Source organism: Leuciscus leuciscus (assembly GCF_965113295.1).
Source record: "Leuciscus leuciscus genome assembly, chromosome: 18".
NCBI classification, from domain to species: Eukaryota; Metazoa; Chordata; class Actinopteri; order Cypriniformes; family Leuciscidae; genus Leuciscus; species Leuciscus leuciscus.
Genome location: NC_138742.1, coordinates 1,333,069 through 1,351,966, shown reverse-complemented (window position 1 = coordinate 1,351,966; position 18,898 = coordinate 1,333,069). Strand labels below are relative to the sequence as shown.

Below are 18,898 nucleotides of genomic sequence, written 5' to 3'. Positions count from 1 at the left end.
CTCACTCTCACTCACTCTCTCTCACTCTCTCTCACTCACTCACTCACTCTCTCACTCACTCACTCACTCTCTCACTCACTCTCTCACTCACTCTCTCACTCACTCTCTCACTCACTCACTCCCACACACACAGACACTTTCTCAGTCACTCACACTATCACACACACTGACCGTGTGTCTTCCTCCAGACCATCCGCCGAAATCCTCCATGGTTTCCACGAGCTCGTCACACATTCTCTCAGAGAATGCTGGGAACCAGTACACGTCTGGACAGGGCTGAACACACACTCATTATGATTAATTCTCTTACATGCGCTCATTAGTGGCGACACTGACCAAACCAATGATTCACTGTTGAAAAACAAAACAGAAGAGACAAAAACAACAACAAACTACAGGAGATGCAGTTTCACCTGCTCCACAACATCCTCATCGTCTTCAAAAATCCTGGAGTAATTCTCATGGATATATTTCTCTCTCCAGTCCTGAGAACACACATATACACACACACACACACACACACACACAGGGTTAGTTTGCGCTCACGGGTTTGTCTGCTCACGTGTGTTTAGGGTTGGGTATCGTTTGAATTTTAACAATTCTGATTTCGATTCCAATAAGGTAAAAAATGGTTTGAATGGTTTAACGTTGTATTAAAAGGAATCAATAAGAGGAATCAAGATTTTAATTTTATAACAAGTATCCGATTCCAGACCTCAAGTTTTCAATTCCAGAAATGGACTTGATTCTCGATGCCCAACCCTTCGTGTGTCTGCTGTCTGAATCTCTCACCACTGGGTTGTCGAATATCTGCCACAGGTCTGGATAAAGACGACTGATGTTGTAATTAGTGGAGGAGACCAGACGCCCAAACTCATCCCTGTTGGACACGAACATGAAGATGCCCTGCAGGAGGAAACACACACACACGGGATTTGGATTGATCTTACTTTTAAAATCAACTATTTTAATACCGTCAAGTAAAAAACTAGTTAAAAATTACACACTGCAAAAAATGCTTTTCTTAATGGTATTTTTGTCTTGTTTCCAGTGCTAATATCTAAAAACTCTTAAATCAAGATGCATTTACTAGATGAGTAAAATGACATTAGATATTATGTCCTGTTTTCCGGGGGAATTAATCTAAATTAAGTGAGTTGATGCTTAAAACAAGCAAAATGATCTGCCAATGGAGTCAGAAAAATAATCTTAATTCAAACAGAAACAACATTATTTTTCTCCCCATTGGCAGATCATTTTGATGACGAGTCAGCATCTCTGCAGCCGAAAACACAATAAATTACCAATAAATTATTAAAATGTTTAGACAGTCACCTAATTTTTCCACGACACATTCATAATCATTACGTTTGAGTGCTGATTAGGCCATGCATTTTATTTAGGCAATTAAAGGCACATTATTATGATTTTTGGCTTATTAATATTTTAGCGTGATTAGTCGACTAATGGCTTAAATGATCGACTACTAGTCGCCTAGAAATGTGTCTGCCTGTATTCCCTCTGTATGATCACCTGCTCACGGACGCTCTTGCAGAAGATCATGTCCGGGTCCATTCCCTCCTGCTGATAGAGAGAGACCGCAGCCAGACGCGTGCGCAGAGTCTCTCCGCGGATCAGGTACACCTGAGTGATGTAGGGGACGTTCCACAGACCACTGAAACACAGCAGGACACGCCACTAATGAAGGACTTCGACAGTTATTGAACTGAATAATGACACTGTCTTCTGTAGAGCTGCTTTACAGCTGAAATTGAGTTTGTTTCATGATGGATGACCAGCAGACCTGACACCGTTAGTCAACTGAACTGAATAAAATAACAGTTTCATAACTGATGCATTCTGCAACATTGAAATGAATTGAATTTGTTTCTTAATTGATGAAATTTGCATAGTTCATTCTGTTATTGAACTGAATCAACGTTGAACTGAATTGAATTCGGTTCCTAATTTATTCATTTTGCAGTACTGACACTGTTATTAAACTGAATTCAAATCAAATCTGGTGAAGCAGAAAAAGAAATATATATATATATCTTACTTATGTTTAATCATTTGCTTATGTTTTATCATTAATCATTTATATAATTTGAAATGTATGTTTAATGCTTTTCTATTATTAATCTTTATGCCTCAAATGTAGCTGACTGACTTATGGTTAACTTCTGTTCTTGCTGTTAAGATGAGGGTAAAAGTTGCTAAGTTTCTGATAGACAGACCACAAACGCTCGAATGTCTCAGAATAAAGTGGTAAACGAATGTTATCTCAGCTAAACATCTTGCAGTCTGAGGGCAAACACCTCCGAGTGTGAAAACATGAAAACTAGATATAGGTGTGTGTCTTGTGTGTCAGATTCGATGCGATACACTATGAAAAGAGGAACTTGACTCTGTTCCGATAAGCAACCGTATAATAGCGAGATCAATTTCTGTACAGGTCAGTCTTAGAAATATTAGAAGTGATTTCAACTGTTCATTTACATTTCTTTATTAAACTTTTAACTGTTAATTAATTTTACTCTTCATTTCATTTGATTGTCTGCTGTTGAGAAATAAAATTTGACTTAATCATCTGACTGGATCTCCTCTCTGCATCAAAATCAAAAAGAATTTGTTTTATAATTGATGAAATCTGTATCATTCATTCTGTTATTAAACTGAATCAAAATTGTACTGAATTGAATTCATTTCACAATTGAAGAACTTTGCAACATTGACGATTCTTGATCTGAATAATGACACTATTGTCTTCTGTAGAGCTGCTTTACATCTGAGTTTCACAATTGATGAATTTTACAACATTAATACTGTAATAACTTTCCTGTTTATAACTATGCAGCTGCTCTGAAACAGTCTTTATTGTAGAAATAAAGCCGACTCGACAACAACACACTCGCTCTACTGACACACACACACACGGTGAGAGACACTCACACTCTCTTGCTCTGCACGATGTCGATGTAGTCCTCTGAGCGCGAGTAGAAGCCCTCGGGACTCAAAGCGCCCCAGAAGTTTGACCAGAGCTTCCCGTGCCGAGACAGCATGGGCGCGATCACAGCCCTGTGAACACCAGCGGGAAACATCATCAGTCTTAGGATTAAATAACATCCAGTAATGTGACGAGGAAACACTCCTGCACTCCAAAACACGCTTTTCTTACTATTTCTTTCTTGTTTCCAGCCCAAATATCAAACATTTCTTAAATCAAGATGCATTTACTAGATGAGTAAAATGATATAAGATATTATGTCCTGTTTTCTGGGGAATTAATCAAAATGAAGTGAGTTGATGCTTAAAACAAGCAAAATGATCTGCCAATGGGGTCAGAAAAATAATCTTAATTCAAACAGAAACAACATTATTTTTCTCCCCATTGGCAGATCATTTTGCTTGTTTTAAGCATCAACTCACTTCATTTTGATTAATTCCCCAGAAAACAGGACATAATATCTTATATCATTTTACTCATCTAGTAAATGCATCTTGATTTAAGAAATGTTTGATATTTGGACTGGAAATGCAACTAATTAAAGCATCTCTTTTCACTGAAATAAAATACAATTTAAATATTAGTTAAAAATGAGAAGTGTTGCCTTGGCAATAAACTGAAATAAGGATATGGATTCTGTTTTAAGGTTTATTAAATTCATTTTTTTCAAGATTATTAAATAGTTGTTTGGTTATTTGATATTACACGCAATTATTTGAGCGAACCGCAATCATTGTGCAGTTTAAATTTCAATTTTTTAACCAAATCAAATCTGCGATACTGTGTATGATATTACATTATATTATGAATTATTGAATTAAATAAATAGTATTGATTTTCACAGTAATATCATAAATATCACATGTGCCGGTTTTAGTTTAAATTTTGTAAAAAAATGATTTTCACTGTATGATCATGAGGCTCGTCTGCTCGTGTTCGTTCACTCACTTGTTCTCTTCGATGAGAATCCGTAAAATATCGGGATTGGTCAGAGCAACATCAGAGTCGATGCTGAAGAAATAATCACACGACACGTCCTTCTTACACGCCTCCCTGAAACACACACACAGCCGACGGAATCATGGGAAAGCTTATTCAACACATTCAACCATCTACTGATCGTGTGTGTGTGTGTGGGTGTGTGTGTGTGTGTGTGTGTGTGTGTGAGAGAGAGAGCGTGTGTGTGAGAGAGAGAGTGTGTGTGTGTGTGTGTGTGTGTGTGTGTGTGTGTGTGTGTGTGTGTGTGTGTGTGTGTGTGTGTGAGAGAGCGTGTGTGTGAGAGAGAGATTAAGTGAGAGAGAGAGTGAGTGTTTGAGAGAGAGTGTGTGTGTGTATGTGTGTGCGAGAGTGGGGGTGTGTGTGCACAAGTGAGTGTGTGTTTGTGTGTGTGCGAGTGTGTGTATGTGTATGTGCGTGTGTGATTGTGTGAATGATTGTGTATGATTGTGCGAGTGAGCGAGTGAGTGAGTGAGTGAGTGAGTGAGTGAGTGAGTGAGTGAGTGAGATGAGTGTTTACACTGCCATGGTTCTGGCCTGGTCCTGTCTCAGGTTTTCCTCAGGTCCGACTATTCTCGCCGCAGGGAACAGAGAGCGATGACGCGTCCAGAACCGCTCGATGTGCTGTTCATGATACACAACCTGCAAAAACACACACACACACACACAATTGTTTCACTAAGGACACTGCATAGACTTCCATTGATTTTGATCAGCTTGATGATATTTTCTATGGCCCACCCATCACAGAAACAGGCAAAACACTAAATGAATAAATAAAAACCAGTGAAATGTCCTCATTAGTGAGTTGTCATAATATTTCACTATATCAGTGAGGACATCGGCCCTCAAAAGTACAGTTAAACCTGCAGCTGAAACACACGGCCTCAGCGTGACCCTCAGCATGTTAAGTGTTTAGTTTAGTGGCATGGTTATGGTTAAGTGTGTCCATGAAGGATTAATCAAACTATACCCGTATTCTCTCTGATCCTGAAACACTGGTGTGAGAGCCGTACGTACGTTGTTGTGTATGAAGAGTCGTAAGCGTGTGTGTGGGTAGTGCAGAGTTGCGAGTCTCTCCAGAAATTCATCCAGAAATGGCGTCGGCTGCTCGATAAACACAGCGATGTGAACCAGCGGCATCTCCTCGTCCTACACACACACACACACACACACACACACACATCTCTGTTATAACTCATCCTCCTGAATAGGGTTGGGAATTAAAAATCGAATACTTGAGGTCAGGAATCGGATACTTGTTATAAAATTTAAAATTCGATTCCTCTCATCGATTCCCGCTCTATAATAACACTAATATTCCCGCTCTATAATAACACTAATATTCCCGCTCTATAACACTAATATTCCCGCTCTATAATAACACTAATATTCCCGCTCTATAATAACACTAATATTCCCGCTCTATAATAACACTAATATTCCTGCACTATAATAACACTATAATAACACTATAATAACATTAATATTCCTGCTCTATAATAACACTAATATTCCTGCACTATAATAACACTATAATAACACTATAATAACATTAATATTCCTGCACTATAATAACACTAATATTCCTGCACTATAATAACACTAATATTCCTGCACTATAATAACACTATAATAACACTATAATAACATTAATATTCCTGCACTATAATAACACTAATATTCCTGCTCTATAATAACACTAATATTCCTGCTCTATAATAACACTAATATTCCTGCACTATAATAACACTAATATTCCCGCTCTATAATAACACTAATATTCCTGCACTATAATAACACTATAATAACACTATAATAACATTAATATTCCTGCACTATAATAACACTAATATTCCTGCACTATAATAACACTAATATTCCTGCACTATAATAACACTATAATAACACTATAATAACATTAATATTCCTGCACTATAATAACACTAATATTCCTGCTCTATAATAACACTAATATTCCTGCTCTATAATAACACTAATATTCCTGCACTATAATAACACTAATATTCCCGCTCTATAATAACACTAATATTCCTGCACTATAATAACACTATAATAACACTATAATAACACTAATATTCCCGCTCTATAATAACACTAATATTCCTGCTCTATAATAACACTATAATAACACTATAATAACATTAATATTCCTGCACTATAATAACACTAATATTCCTGCACTATAATAACACTATAATAACACTATAATAACATTAATATTCCTGCTCTATAATAACACTAATAGTCCTGCTCTATAATAACACTAATATTCCTGCACTATAATAACACTAATATTCCCGCACTATAATAACACTAATATTCCTGCTCTATAATAACACTAATATTCCCGCTCTATAATAACACTAATATTCCCGCTCTATAATAACACTAATATTCCCGCTCTATAATAACACTAATATTCCTGCACTATAATAACACTAATATTCCTGCACTATAATAACACTATAATAACACTATAATAACACTAATATTCCTGCTCTATAATAACACTAATATTCCTGCACTATAATAACACTAATATTCCCGCTCTATAATAACACTAATATTCCCGCTCTATAATAACACTAATATTCCTGCTCTATAATAACACTAATATTCCTGCACTATAATAACACTAATATTCCCGCTCTATAATAACACTAATATTCCTGCACTATAATAACACTATAATAACACTATAATAACACTAATATTCCTGCTCTATAATAACACTAATATTCCTGCACTATAATAACACTAATATTCCCGCTCTATAATAACACTAATATTCCCGCACTATAATAACACTAATATTCCCGCTCTATAATAACACTAATATTCCCGCACTATAATAACACTAATATTCCCGCTCTATAATAACACTAATATTCCCGCTCTATAATAACACTAATATTCCCGCTCTATAATAACACTAATAACACTAATATTCCCGCTCTATAATAACACTAATATTCCCGCTCTATAATAACACTAATATTCCCGCTCTATAATAACACTAATATTCCCGCTCTATAATAACACTAATATTCCCGCTCTATAATAACACTAATATTCCCGCTCTATAATAACACTAATATTCCTGCACTATAATAACACTAATATTCCTGCACTATAATAACACTATAATAACACTATAATAACACTAATATTCCTGCTCTATAATAACACTAATATTCCTGCACTATAATAACACTAATATTCCCGCTCTATAATAACACTAATATTCCCGCTCTATAATAACACTAATATTCCTGCTCTATAATAACACTAATATTCCTGCTCTATAATAACACTAATATTCCTGCACTATAATAACACTAATATTCCCGCTCTATAATAACACTAATATTCCTGCACTATAATAACACTATAATAACACTATAATAAAACTATAATAACACTAATATTCCTGCTCTATAATAACACTAATATTCCTGCACTATAATAACACTATAATAACACTAATATTCCTGCTCTATAATAACACTAATATTCCTGCCGTCTCTATAATAACACTAATATTCCTGCACTATAATAACACTAATATTCCTCTCTATAATAACACTAATATTCCTGCACTATAATAACACTATAACACTATAATAACACTATAATAACACTATAACACTAATAGTCCTGCTCTATAATAACACTAATATTCCTGCACTATAATAACACTAATATTCCCGCTCTATAATAACACTAATATTCCTGCACTATAATAACACTAATAGTCCTGCTCTATAATAACACTAATATTCCTGCACTATAATAACACTAATATTCCCGCACTATAATAACACTAATATTCCTGCTCTATAATAACACTAATATTCCCGCTCTATAATAACACTAATATTCCCGCTCTATAATAACACTAATATTCCCGCTCTATAATAACACTAATATTCCTGCACTATAATAACACTAATATTCCTGCACTATAATAACACTATAATAACACTATAATAACACTAATATTCCTGCTCTATAATAACACTAATATTCCTGCACTATAATAACACTAATATTCCCGCTCTATAATAACACTAATATTCCCGCTCTATAATAACACTAATATTCCTGCTCTATAATAACACTAATATTCCTGCACTATAATAACACTAATATTCCCGCTCTATAATAACACTAATATTCCTGCACTATAATAACACTATAATAACACTATAATAACACTAATATTCCTGCTCTATAATAACACTAATATTCCTGCACTATAATAACACTAATATTCCCGCTCTATAATAACACTAATATTCCCGCACTATAATAACACTAATATTCCCGCTCTATAATAACACTAATATTCCCGCACTATAATAACACTAATATTCCCGCTCTATAATAACACTAATATTCCCGCTCTATAATAACACTAATATTCCCGCTCTATAATAACACTAATAACACTAATATTCCCGCTCTATAATAACACTAATATTCCCGCTCTATAATAACACTAATATTCCCGCTCTATAATAACACTAATATATTCCCGCTCTATAATAACACTAATATTCCCGCTCTATAATAACACTAATATTCCTGCACTATAATAACACTAATATTCCTGCACTATAATAACACTATAATAACACTATAATAACACTAATATTCCTGCTCTATAATAACACTAATATTCCTGCACTATAATAACACTAATATTCCCGCTCTATAATAACACTAATATTCCCGCTCTATAATAACACTAATATTCCTGCTCTATAATAACACTAATATTCCTGCTCTATAATAACACTAATATTCCTGCACTATAATAACACTAATATTCCCGCTCTATAATAACACTAATATTCCTGCACTATAATAACACTATAATAACACTATAATAAAACTATAATAACACTAATATTCCTGCTCTATAATAACACTAATATTCCTGCACTATAATAACACTATAATAACACTAATATTCCTGCTCTATAATAACACTAATATTCCTGCCGTCTCTATAATAACACTAATATTCCTGCACTATAATAACACTAATATTCCTCTCTATAATAACACTAATATTCCTGCACTATAATAACACTATAACACTATAATAACACTATAATAACACTATAACACTAATAGTCCTGCTCTATAATAACACTAATATTCCTGCACTATAATAACACTAATATTCCCGCTCTATAATAACACTAATATTCCTGCACTATAATAACACTAATATTCCTCTCTATAATAACACTAATATTCCTGCACTATAATAACACTAATATTCCTGCACTATAATAACACTAATATTCCTGCTATAATAACACTAATATTCCTGCTCTAATAACACTAATATTCCCGCTCTATAATAACACTAATATTCCTGCTCTATAATAACACTAATATTCCTGCTCTATAATAACACTAATATTCCTGCACTATAATAACACTAATATTCCCGCTCTATAATAACACTAATATTCCTGCTCTATAATAACACTAATATTCCTGCTCTATAATAACACTAATATTCCTGCACTATAATAACACTATAATAACACTATAATAACATTAATATTCCCGCTCTATAATAACACTAATATTCCTGCACTATATTAACACTATAATAACACTATAATAACACTATAATAACACTAATATTCCTGCTCTATAATAACACTAATATTCCCGCACTATAATAACACTAATATTCCTGCTCTATAATAACACTAATATTCCCGCTCTATAATAACACTAATATTCCCGCACTATAATAACACTAATATTCCTGCTCTATAATAACACTAATATTCCCGCTCTATAATAACACTAATATTCCCGCTCTATAATAACACTAATATTCCCGCTCTATAATAACACTAATATTCCCGCTCTATAATAACACTAATATTCCTGCACTATAATAACACTAATATTCCTGCACTATAATAACACTATTATAACACTATAATAACACTATAATAACACTAATATTCCTGCTCTATAATAACACTAATATTCCTGCACTATAATAACACTAATATTCCCGCTCTATAATAACACTAATATTCCCGCTCTATAATAACACTAATATTCCTGCTCTATAATAACACTAATATTCCTGCTCTATAATAACACTAATATTCCTGCACTATAATAACACTAATATTCCCGCTCTATAATAACACTAATATTCCTGCACTATAATAACACTATAATAACACTATAATAAAACTATAATAACACTAATATTCCTGCTCTATAATAACACTAATATTCCTGCACTATAATAACACTATAATAACACTAATATTCCTGCTCTATAATAACACTAATATTCCTGCCGTCTCTATAATAACACTAATATTCCTGCACTATAATAACACTAATATTCCTCTCTATAATAACACTAATATTCCTGCACTATAATAACACTATAACACTATAATAACACTATAATAACACTATAACACTAATAGTCCTGCTCTATAATAACACTAATATTCCTGCACTATAATAACACTAATATTCCTGCACTATAATAACACTAATATTCCCGCTCTATAATAACACTAATATTCCTGCACTATAATAACACTAATATTCCTCTCTATAATAACACTAATATTCCTGCACTATAATAACACTAATATTCCTGCACTATAATAACACTAATATTCCTGCACTATAATAACACTAATATTCCTGCTATAATAACACTAATATTCCTGCTATAATAACACTAATATTCCTGCTCTATAATAACACTAATATTCCCGCTCTATAATAACACTAATATTCCTGCTCTATAATAACACTAATATTCCTGCTCTATAATAACACTAATATTCCTGCACTATAATAACACTAATATTCCCGCTCTATAATAACACTAATATTCCTGCTCTATAATAACACTAATATTCCTGCTCTATAATAACACTAATATTCCTGCACTATAATAACACTAATATTCCCGCTCTATAATAACACTAATATTCCTGCACTATAATAACACTATAATAACACTAATATTCCTGCTCTATAATAACACTAATATTCCTGCCGTCTCTATAATAACACTAATATTCCTGCACTATAATAACACTAATATTCCTGCACTTTAATAACACTAATATTCCTGCACTATAATAACACTATAATAACACTATAATAACACTAATATTCCTGCACTATAATAACACTATAATAACACTATAACACTAATAGTCCTGCTCTATAATAACACTAATATTCCTGCCGTCTCTATAATAACACTAATATTCCTGCACTATAATAACACTAATATTCCTGCCGTCTCTATAATAACACTAATATTCCTGCTCTATAATAACACTAAAATTCCTGCACTATAATAACACTAATATTCCTGCACTATAATAACACTATAATAACACTATAATAACACTATAATAACACTATAATAACACTAATATTCCTGCTCTATAATAACACTAATATTCCTGCACTATAATAACACTATAATAACACTAATATTCCTGCTCTATAATAACACTAATATTCCTGCTCTATAATAACACTAATATTCCTGCACTATAATAACACTAATATTCCTCTCTATAATAACACTAATATTCCTCTTTATAATAACACTAATATCCCTGCTCTATAATAACACTAATATTCCTCTCTATAATAACACTAATATTCCTGCACTATAATAACACTAATATTCCTCTCTATAATAACACTAATATTCCTGCACTATAATAACACTAATATTCCTCTCTATAATAACACTAATATTCCTGCACTATAATAACACTAATATTCCTCTCTATAATAACACTAATATTCCTGCACTATAATAACACTAATATTCCTCTCTATAATAACACTAATATTCCTCTCTATAATAACACTAATATTCCTGCTCTATAATAACACTAATATTCCTCTCTATAATAACACTAATATTCCTGCACTATAATAACACTAATATTCCTCTCTATAATAACACTAATATTCCTGCACTATAATAACACTAATATTCCTCTCTATAATAACACTAATATTCCTGCACTATAATAACACTAATATTCCTCTCTATAATAACACTAATATTCCCGCTCTATAATAACACTAATATTCCTCTCTATAATAACACTAATATTCCTGCACTATAATAACACTAATATTCCTGCACTATAATAACACTAATATTCCAGCACTTTAATAACACTATAATAACACTATAGTAACACTAATATTCCTGCTCTATAATAACACTAATATTCCTGCACTATAATAACACTAATATTCCAGCACTATAATAACACTAATATTCCTGCACTATAATAACACTAATATTCCTGCACTATAATAACACTAATATTCCTGCACTATAATAACACTATAATAACACTAATTTCCTGCACTATAATAACACTAATATTCCTGCTCTATAATAACACTAATATTCCAGCACTATAATAACACTAATATTCCTGCACTATAATAACACTAATATTCCTGCCGTCTCTATAATAACACTAATATTCCTGCACTCTCTATAATAACACTAATATTCCTGCACTATAATAACACTAATATTCCTGCACTATAATAACACTAATATTCCTGCTCTATAATAACACTAATATTCCTGCACTCTCTATAATAACACTAATATTCCTGCTCTATAATAACACTAATATTCCTGCTCCATAATAACACTAATATTCCTGCTCTATAATAACACTAATATTCCTGCTCTATAATAACACTAATATTCCTGCTCTATAATAACACTAATATTCCTGCTCTATAATAACACTAATATTCCTGCTCTATAATAACACTAATATTCCTGCTCTATAATAACACTAATATTCCTGCTCTATAATAACACTAATATTCCTGCTCTATAATAACACTAATATTCCTGCTCTATAATAACACTAATATTCCTGCTCTATAATAACACTAATATTCCTGCTCTATAATAACACTAATATTCCCGCTCTATAATAACACTAATATTCCTGCTCTATAATAACACTAATATTCCTGCTCTATAATAACACTAATATTCCTCTCTATAATAACACTAATATTCCTGCTCTATAATAACACTAATATTCCTCTCTATAATAACACTAATATTCCTGCACTATAATAACACTAATATTCCTGCACTATAATAACACTAATATTCCAGCACTTTAATAACACTATAATAACACTATAGTAACACTAATATTCCTGCACTATAATAACACTAATATTCCAGCACTATAATAACACTAATATTCCTGCACTATAATAACACTAATATTCCTGCCGTCTCTATAATAACACTAATATTCCTGCACTATAATAACACTAATATTCCTGCACTATAATAACACTAATATTCCTGCACTATAATAACACTATAATAACACTAATTTCCTGCACTATAATAACACTAATATTCCTGCTCTATAATAACACTAATATTCCAGCACTATAATAACACTAATATTCCTGCACTATAATAACACTAATATTCCTGCACTATAATAACACTAATATTCCTGCCGTCTCTATAATAACACTAATATTCCTGCACTATAATAACACTAATATTCCTGCACTATAATAACACTAATATTCCTGCACTATAATAACACTATAATAACACTAATTTCCTGCACTATAAAAACACTAATATTCCTGCTCTATAATAACACTAATATTCCTGCACTATAATAACACTATAATAACACTAATTTCCTGCACTATAATAACACTAATATTCCTGCTCTATAATAACACTAATATTCCTGCTCTATAATAACACTAATCAGACAACAGAAGACAAAGAGAAAGTACACTCGTTCTTCACTGAATAACTTTTGTAACTATATTTGTAATGTATGTTTTATTGATAAAGTGGTTATTTTAGTTTCTGAACCTGAACACCTGAAAATCTTAAAACACTGTTTATTTCAATCATATCTTTGTTGAGAGTTGTATCTATTTGTTGCGATTGCTATTTTATTTATTTTACTTGTCTTTATTGATGCTTGAAGTTTATATTAGCTAGGCCAGTTGTTTTTCTATGGTATTTTTAAACCACAGGCAAGCGTTACGTGGATTTTTCTTCATGATATTCAGCGACAATTAAATGTTTTGCAATAAGAGTAAATGTGAATGATATCTAAGGTTTTTTTTATCTTATTGGAATCAAAATTAGGAATCGATAAGCAGAATAGACCTTCTCCTAAACCACATGACACAGACCTTCTCCTAAACCACATGACACAGACCTTCTCCTAAACCACATGACACAGACCTTCTCCTAAACCACATGACACAGACCTTCTCCTAAACCACATGACACAGATCTGTCAGATTCATGTTGACTGTGTTGTGACTGTGTTTGTGTTAATACTCGGACACTCACAGACAGATGACTCTGGTCCAGCAAATCATCATCACAGTTTCCACATCCGTTTTCATACGTCCACGCCGTCGGCACGTAGTTACCCAGATAATTCAGCTGGAGCTACACACACACACACACACACACACACACACACACACACACACACACACACACAGTTTATATGCTGGCAATGAGAAAGAGAATCGCACATATAATCTTTTCAAACAGGTTTCTCTAACACCGTCATTGGTCAGATAAAGAGATAAATCAGTTATTATGATCCGCGAGTGTATCCGTACACTGGACCTGTGCATTCGCTCTTAAAGTGACAGCAGCCTAATAACCCTGCTGCTGTCTGTCACAAACCTGCTGCTGTCTGTCACAAACCTGCTGCTGTCTGTCACAACCTGCTGCTGTCTGTCACAAACCTGCTGCTGTCTGTCACAAACCTGCTGCTGTCTGTCATAAACCTGCTGCTGTCTGTCACAAACCTGCTGCTGTCTGTCATAACCTGCTGCTGTCTGTCACAAACCTGCTGCTGTCTGTCATAACCTGCTGCTGTCTGTCACAAACCTGCTGCTGTCTGTCACAAACCTGCTGCTGTCTGTCACAACCTGCTGCTGTCTGTCACAAACCTGCTGCTGTCTGTCATAACCTGCTGCTGTCTGTCACAAACCTGCTGCTGTCTGTCATAACCTGCTGCTGTCTGTCACAAACCTGCTGCTGTCTGTCACAAACCTGCTGCTGTCTGTCATAACCTGCTGCTGTCTGTCACAAACCTGCTGCTGTCTGTCACAACCTGCTGCTGTCTGTCACAAACCTGCTGCTGTCTGTCACAACCTGCTGCTGTCTGTCACAAACCTGCTGCTGTCTGTCACAAACCTGCTGCTGTCTGTCACAACCTGCTGCTGTCTGTCACAAACCTGCTGCTGTCTGTCACAACCTGCTGCTGTCTGTCACAAACCTGCTGCTGTCTGTCACAAACCTGCTGCTGTCTGTCACAACCTGCTGCTGTCTGTCACAACCTGCTGCTGTCTGTCATAACCTGCTGCTGTCTGTCACAAACCTGCTGCTGTCTGTCATAACCTGCTGCTGTCTGTCATAACCTGCTGCTGTCTGTCACAAACCTGCTGCTGTCTGTCACAAACCTGCTGCTGTCTGTCACAACCTGCTGCTGTCTGTCATAACCTGCTGCTGTCTGTCACAACCTGCTGCTGTCTGTCACAAACCTGCTGCTGTCTGTCATAACCTGCTGCTGTCTGTCACAAACCTGCTGCTGTCTGTCATAACCTGCTGCTGTCTGTCATAACCTGCTGCTGTCTGTCATAACCTGCTGCTGTCTGTCACAAACCTGCTGCTGTCTGTCATAACCTGCTGCTGTCTGTCATAACCTGCTGCTGTCTGTCACAAACCTGCTGCTGTCTGTCACAAACCTGCTGCTGTCTGTCACAACCTGCTGCTGTCTGTCATAACCTGCTGCTGTCTGTCACAACCTGCTGCTGTCTGTCACAAACCTGCTGCTGTCTGTCACAAACCTGCTGCTGTCTGTCACAAACCTGCTGCTGTCTGTCATAACCTGCTGCTGTCTGTCATAAACCTGCTGCTGTCTGTCACAAACCTGCTGCTGTCTGTCACAAACCTGCTGCTGTCTGTCACAAACCTGCTTCTGTCTGTCACAACCTGCTGCTGTCTGTCACAAACCTGCTGCTGTGTGTCACAAACCTGCTGCTGTCTGTCACAAACCTGCTGCTGTCTGTCACAAACCTGCTTCTGTCTGTCACAACCTGCTGCTGTCTGTCACAAACCTGCTGCTGTGTGTCAAAAACCTGCTGCTGTCTGTCACAAACCTGCTGCTGTCTGTCACAAACCTGCTGCTGTCTGTCATAACCTGCTGCTGTCTGTCACAAACCTGCTGCTGTGTGTCACAAACCTGCTGCTGTCTGTCACAAACCTGCTGCTGTCTGTCACAAACCTGCTTCTGTCTGTCACAACCTGCTGCTGTCTGTCACAAACCTGCTGCTGTCTGTCACAAACCTGCTGCTGTCTGTCACAAACCTGCTGCTGTCTGTCATAACCTGCTGCTGTCTGTCATAACCTGCTGCTGTCTGTCACAACCTGCTGCTGTCTGTCACAAACCTGCTGCTGTCTGTCATAACCTGCTGCTGTCTGCTGCTGTCTGTCATAACCTGCTGCTGTCTGTCACAAACCTGCTGCTGTCTGTCATAACCTGCTGCTGTCTGTCACAACCTGCTGCTGTCTGTCACAAACCTGCTGCTGTCTGTCACAAACCTGCTGCTGTCTGCTGCTGTCTGTCATAACCTGCTGCTGTCTGTCACAAACCTGCTGCTGTCTGTCACAAACCTGCTGCTGTCTGTCATAACCTGCTGCTGTCTGTCATAACCTGCTGCTGTCTGTCATAACCTGCTGCTGTCTGCTGCTGTCTGTCATAACCTGCTGCTGTCTGTCACAAACCTGCTGCTGTCTGTCATAACCTGCTGCTGTCTGCTGCTGTCTGTCATAACCTGCTGCTGTCTGTCACAAACCTGCTGCTGTCTGTCATAACCTGCTGCTGTCTGTCACAACCTGCTGCTGTCTGTCACAAACCTGCTGCTGTCTGTCACAAACCTGCTGCTGTCTGCTGCTGTCTGTCATAACCTGCTGCTGTCTGTCACAAACCTGCTGCTGTCTGTCATAACCTGCTGCTGTCTGTCATAACCTGCTGCTGTCTGTCATAACCTGCTGCTGTCTGTCACAACCTGCTGCTGTCTGTCACAACCTGCTGCTGTCTGTCACAACCTGCTGCTGTCTGTCATAACCTGCTGCTGTCTGTCTGTCATAACCTGCTGCTGTCTGTCACAAACCTGCTGCTGTCTGTCACAAACCTGCTGCTGTCTGTCACAAACCTGCTGCTGTCTGTCACAACCTGCTGCTGTCTGTCACAACCTGCTGCTGTCTGTCACAACCTGCTGCTGTCTGTCACAACCTGCTGCTGTCTGTCACAAACCTGCTGCTGTCTGTCACAACCTGCTGCTGTCTGTCACAACCTGCTGCTGTCTGTCACAAACCTGCTGCTGTCTGTCATAACCTGCTGCTGTCTGTCACAAACCTGCTGCTGTCTGTCACAAACCTGCTGCTGTCTGTCACAAACCTGCTGCTGTCTGTCACAACCTGCTGCTGTCTGTCATAACCTGCTGCTGTCTGTCACAAACCTGCTGCTGTCTGTCATAACCTGCTGCTGTCTGTCACAAACCATATTTTTTTTTACAGCGTTTAGGTGCCGTTTATATGAACGCGTCACCACTGCATGAGAGAGAGAGAGAGAGAGAGAGAGAGAGAGAGAGAGAGAGAGAGAGAGAGAGACACACACACACACACACACACACGCAAGGTCTCTCCCTCTCTGCCGGGCGCTCGCTACACGGTTTGCATGCGCGCTTTTGCTCGCTCGCTCGCTCTAGATTCGCAGGAGATTTTAACTAATTTCCAGCCATCATAACATTACAAAAGGCAATTGTAATATTTTTTTTATTACTATTTTGGTATGATGAACATTCACCCGCCAGTGTGGCGGATAGCCTTTTGAGATTTACTCGCCAAACGGAAAATCTAACCGCACTTGGCGCTTGTTAATTTCGGACCCTGGCTGCGGGCCAATAAAAACTGGACCGCGGGCCAACTAAGTTTGGACACCCATGATATAGACCCAGTTAGATGGGGCTTCGAAAATGTACTACCTCGTCAGATGACGTTTACTACTTTTTACTACTTTTTACTGGCCTTAATTTGGCATAATTTAATTTACTACCTTTTACTACCTTTTACAACCCCGCGGAAACCCTGTTTTCACAGGAGCACAACATGCATGTTAAAGCACTTAAAGAGGACACAAGACGAGAAAACAAGAAATATTTGCATACATATACTGTATATATTTATTTATAATTTATATTATATATAAATATAATTTTTTTATATATAAATTACACATTTTTCTTAAATATATACAAGCATGTGTGTGTATTTATATATAAAAATGTTATTATACACAGTACACACACATATATTTATTTAAACACAAACTTTTATTTTGGATGCGATTAATCGCGATTAATCTTTTGACAGCCCTAATATATATATATATATATATGCACACACACACACACATAAAAACACATCATACACACACATCTCCAGTAACAGAAGAATGACTGCAGTGTTTGTGCTTACCTTCGTTGGCCCGTTGCCATGGATAACGACAGGAAGTGTGTCATAGACCACGTTTCGAGCCCGAACTCTGGACTTCTCAAACTTCAGCACCACTTCCTCTGGAGAAACACACATCCATCACAATACACAACACTACAAGCACAGAACACAGGCAGGATTACAACAGGACTACAGTGTGTGTGTGTGTGTGTGTGTGTGTGTGTGTGTGTGTGTGTGTGTGTGTG

General features: G+C 36.0%; 1 protein-coding gene and 1 long non-coding RNA gene across 2 annotated transcripts in view; one reads left to right on the top strand and one right to left on the bottom strand.

The window, feature by feature from the left end:
• Window positions 1-18,898, bottom strand: part of plod3 (procollagen-lysine, 2-oxoglutarate 5-dioxygenase 3) — a 32,482-nt gene that overhangs the window by 8,422 nt on the left and 5,162 nt on the right. The window contains exons 7-16 of the mRNA XM_082145877.1: window positions 18,675-18,772; window positions 14,466-14,567; window positions 5,024-5,155; window positions 4,524-4,645; window positions 3,956-4,060; window positions 2,953-3,078; window positions 1,534-1,675; window positions 793-906; window positions 414-485; window positions 172-276 (exon numbers count right to left, since the gene is read on the bottom strand). Of these exons, the coding sequence (XP_082002003.1) occupies window positions 172-276; window positions 414-485; window positions 793-906; window positions 1,534-1,675; window positions 2,953-3,078; window positions 3,956-4,060; window positions 4,524-4,645; window positions 5,024-5,155; window positions 14,466-14,567; window positions 18,675-18,772 (1,118 nt within the window). The remainder of the gene's footprint in view (window positions 1-171; window positions 277-413; window positions 486-792; window positions 907-1,533; window positions 1,676-2,952; window positions 3,079-3,955; window positions 4,061-4,523; window positions 4,646-5,023; window positions 5,156-14,465; window positions 14,568-18,674; window positions 18,773-18,898) is intronic.
• Window positions 1-18,898, top strand: part of LOC309481176 — an 88,809-nt gene that overhangs the window by 65,845 nt on the left and 4,066 nt on the right. The window lies entirely within an intron of this gene.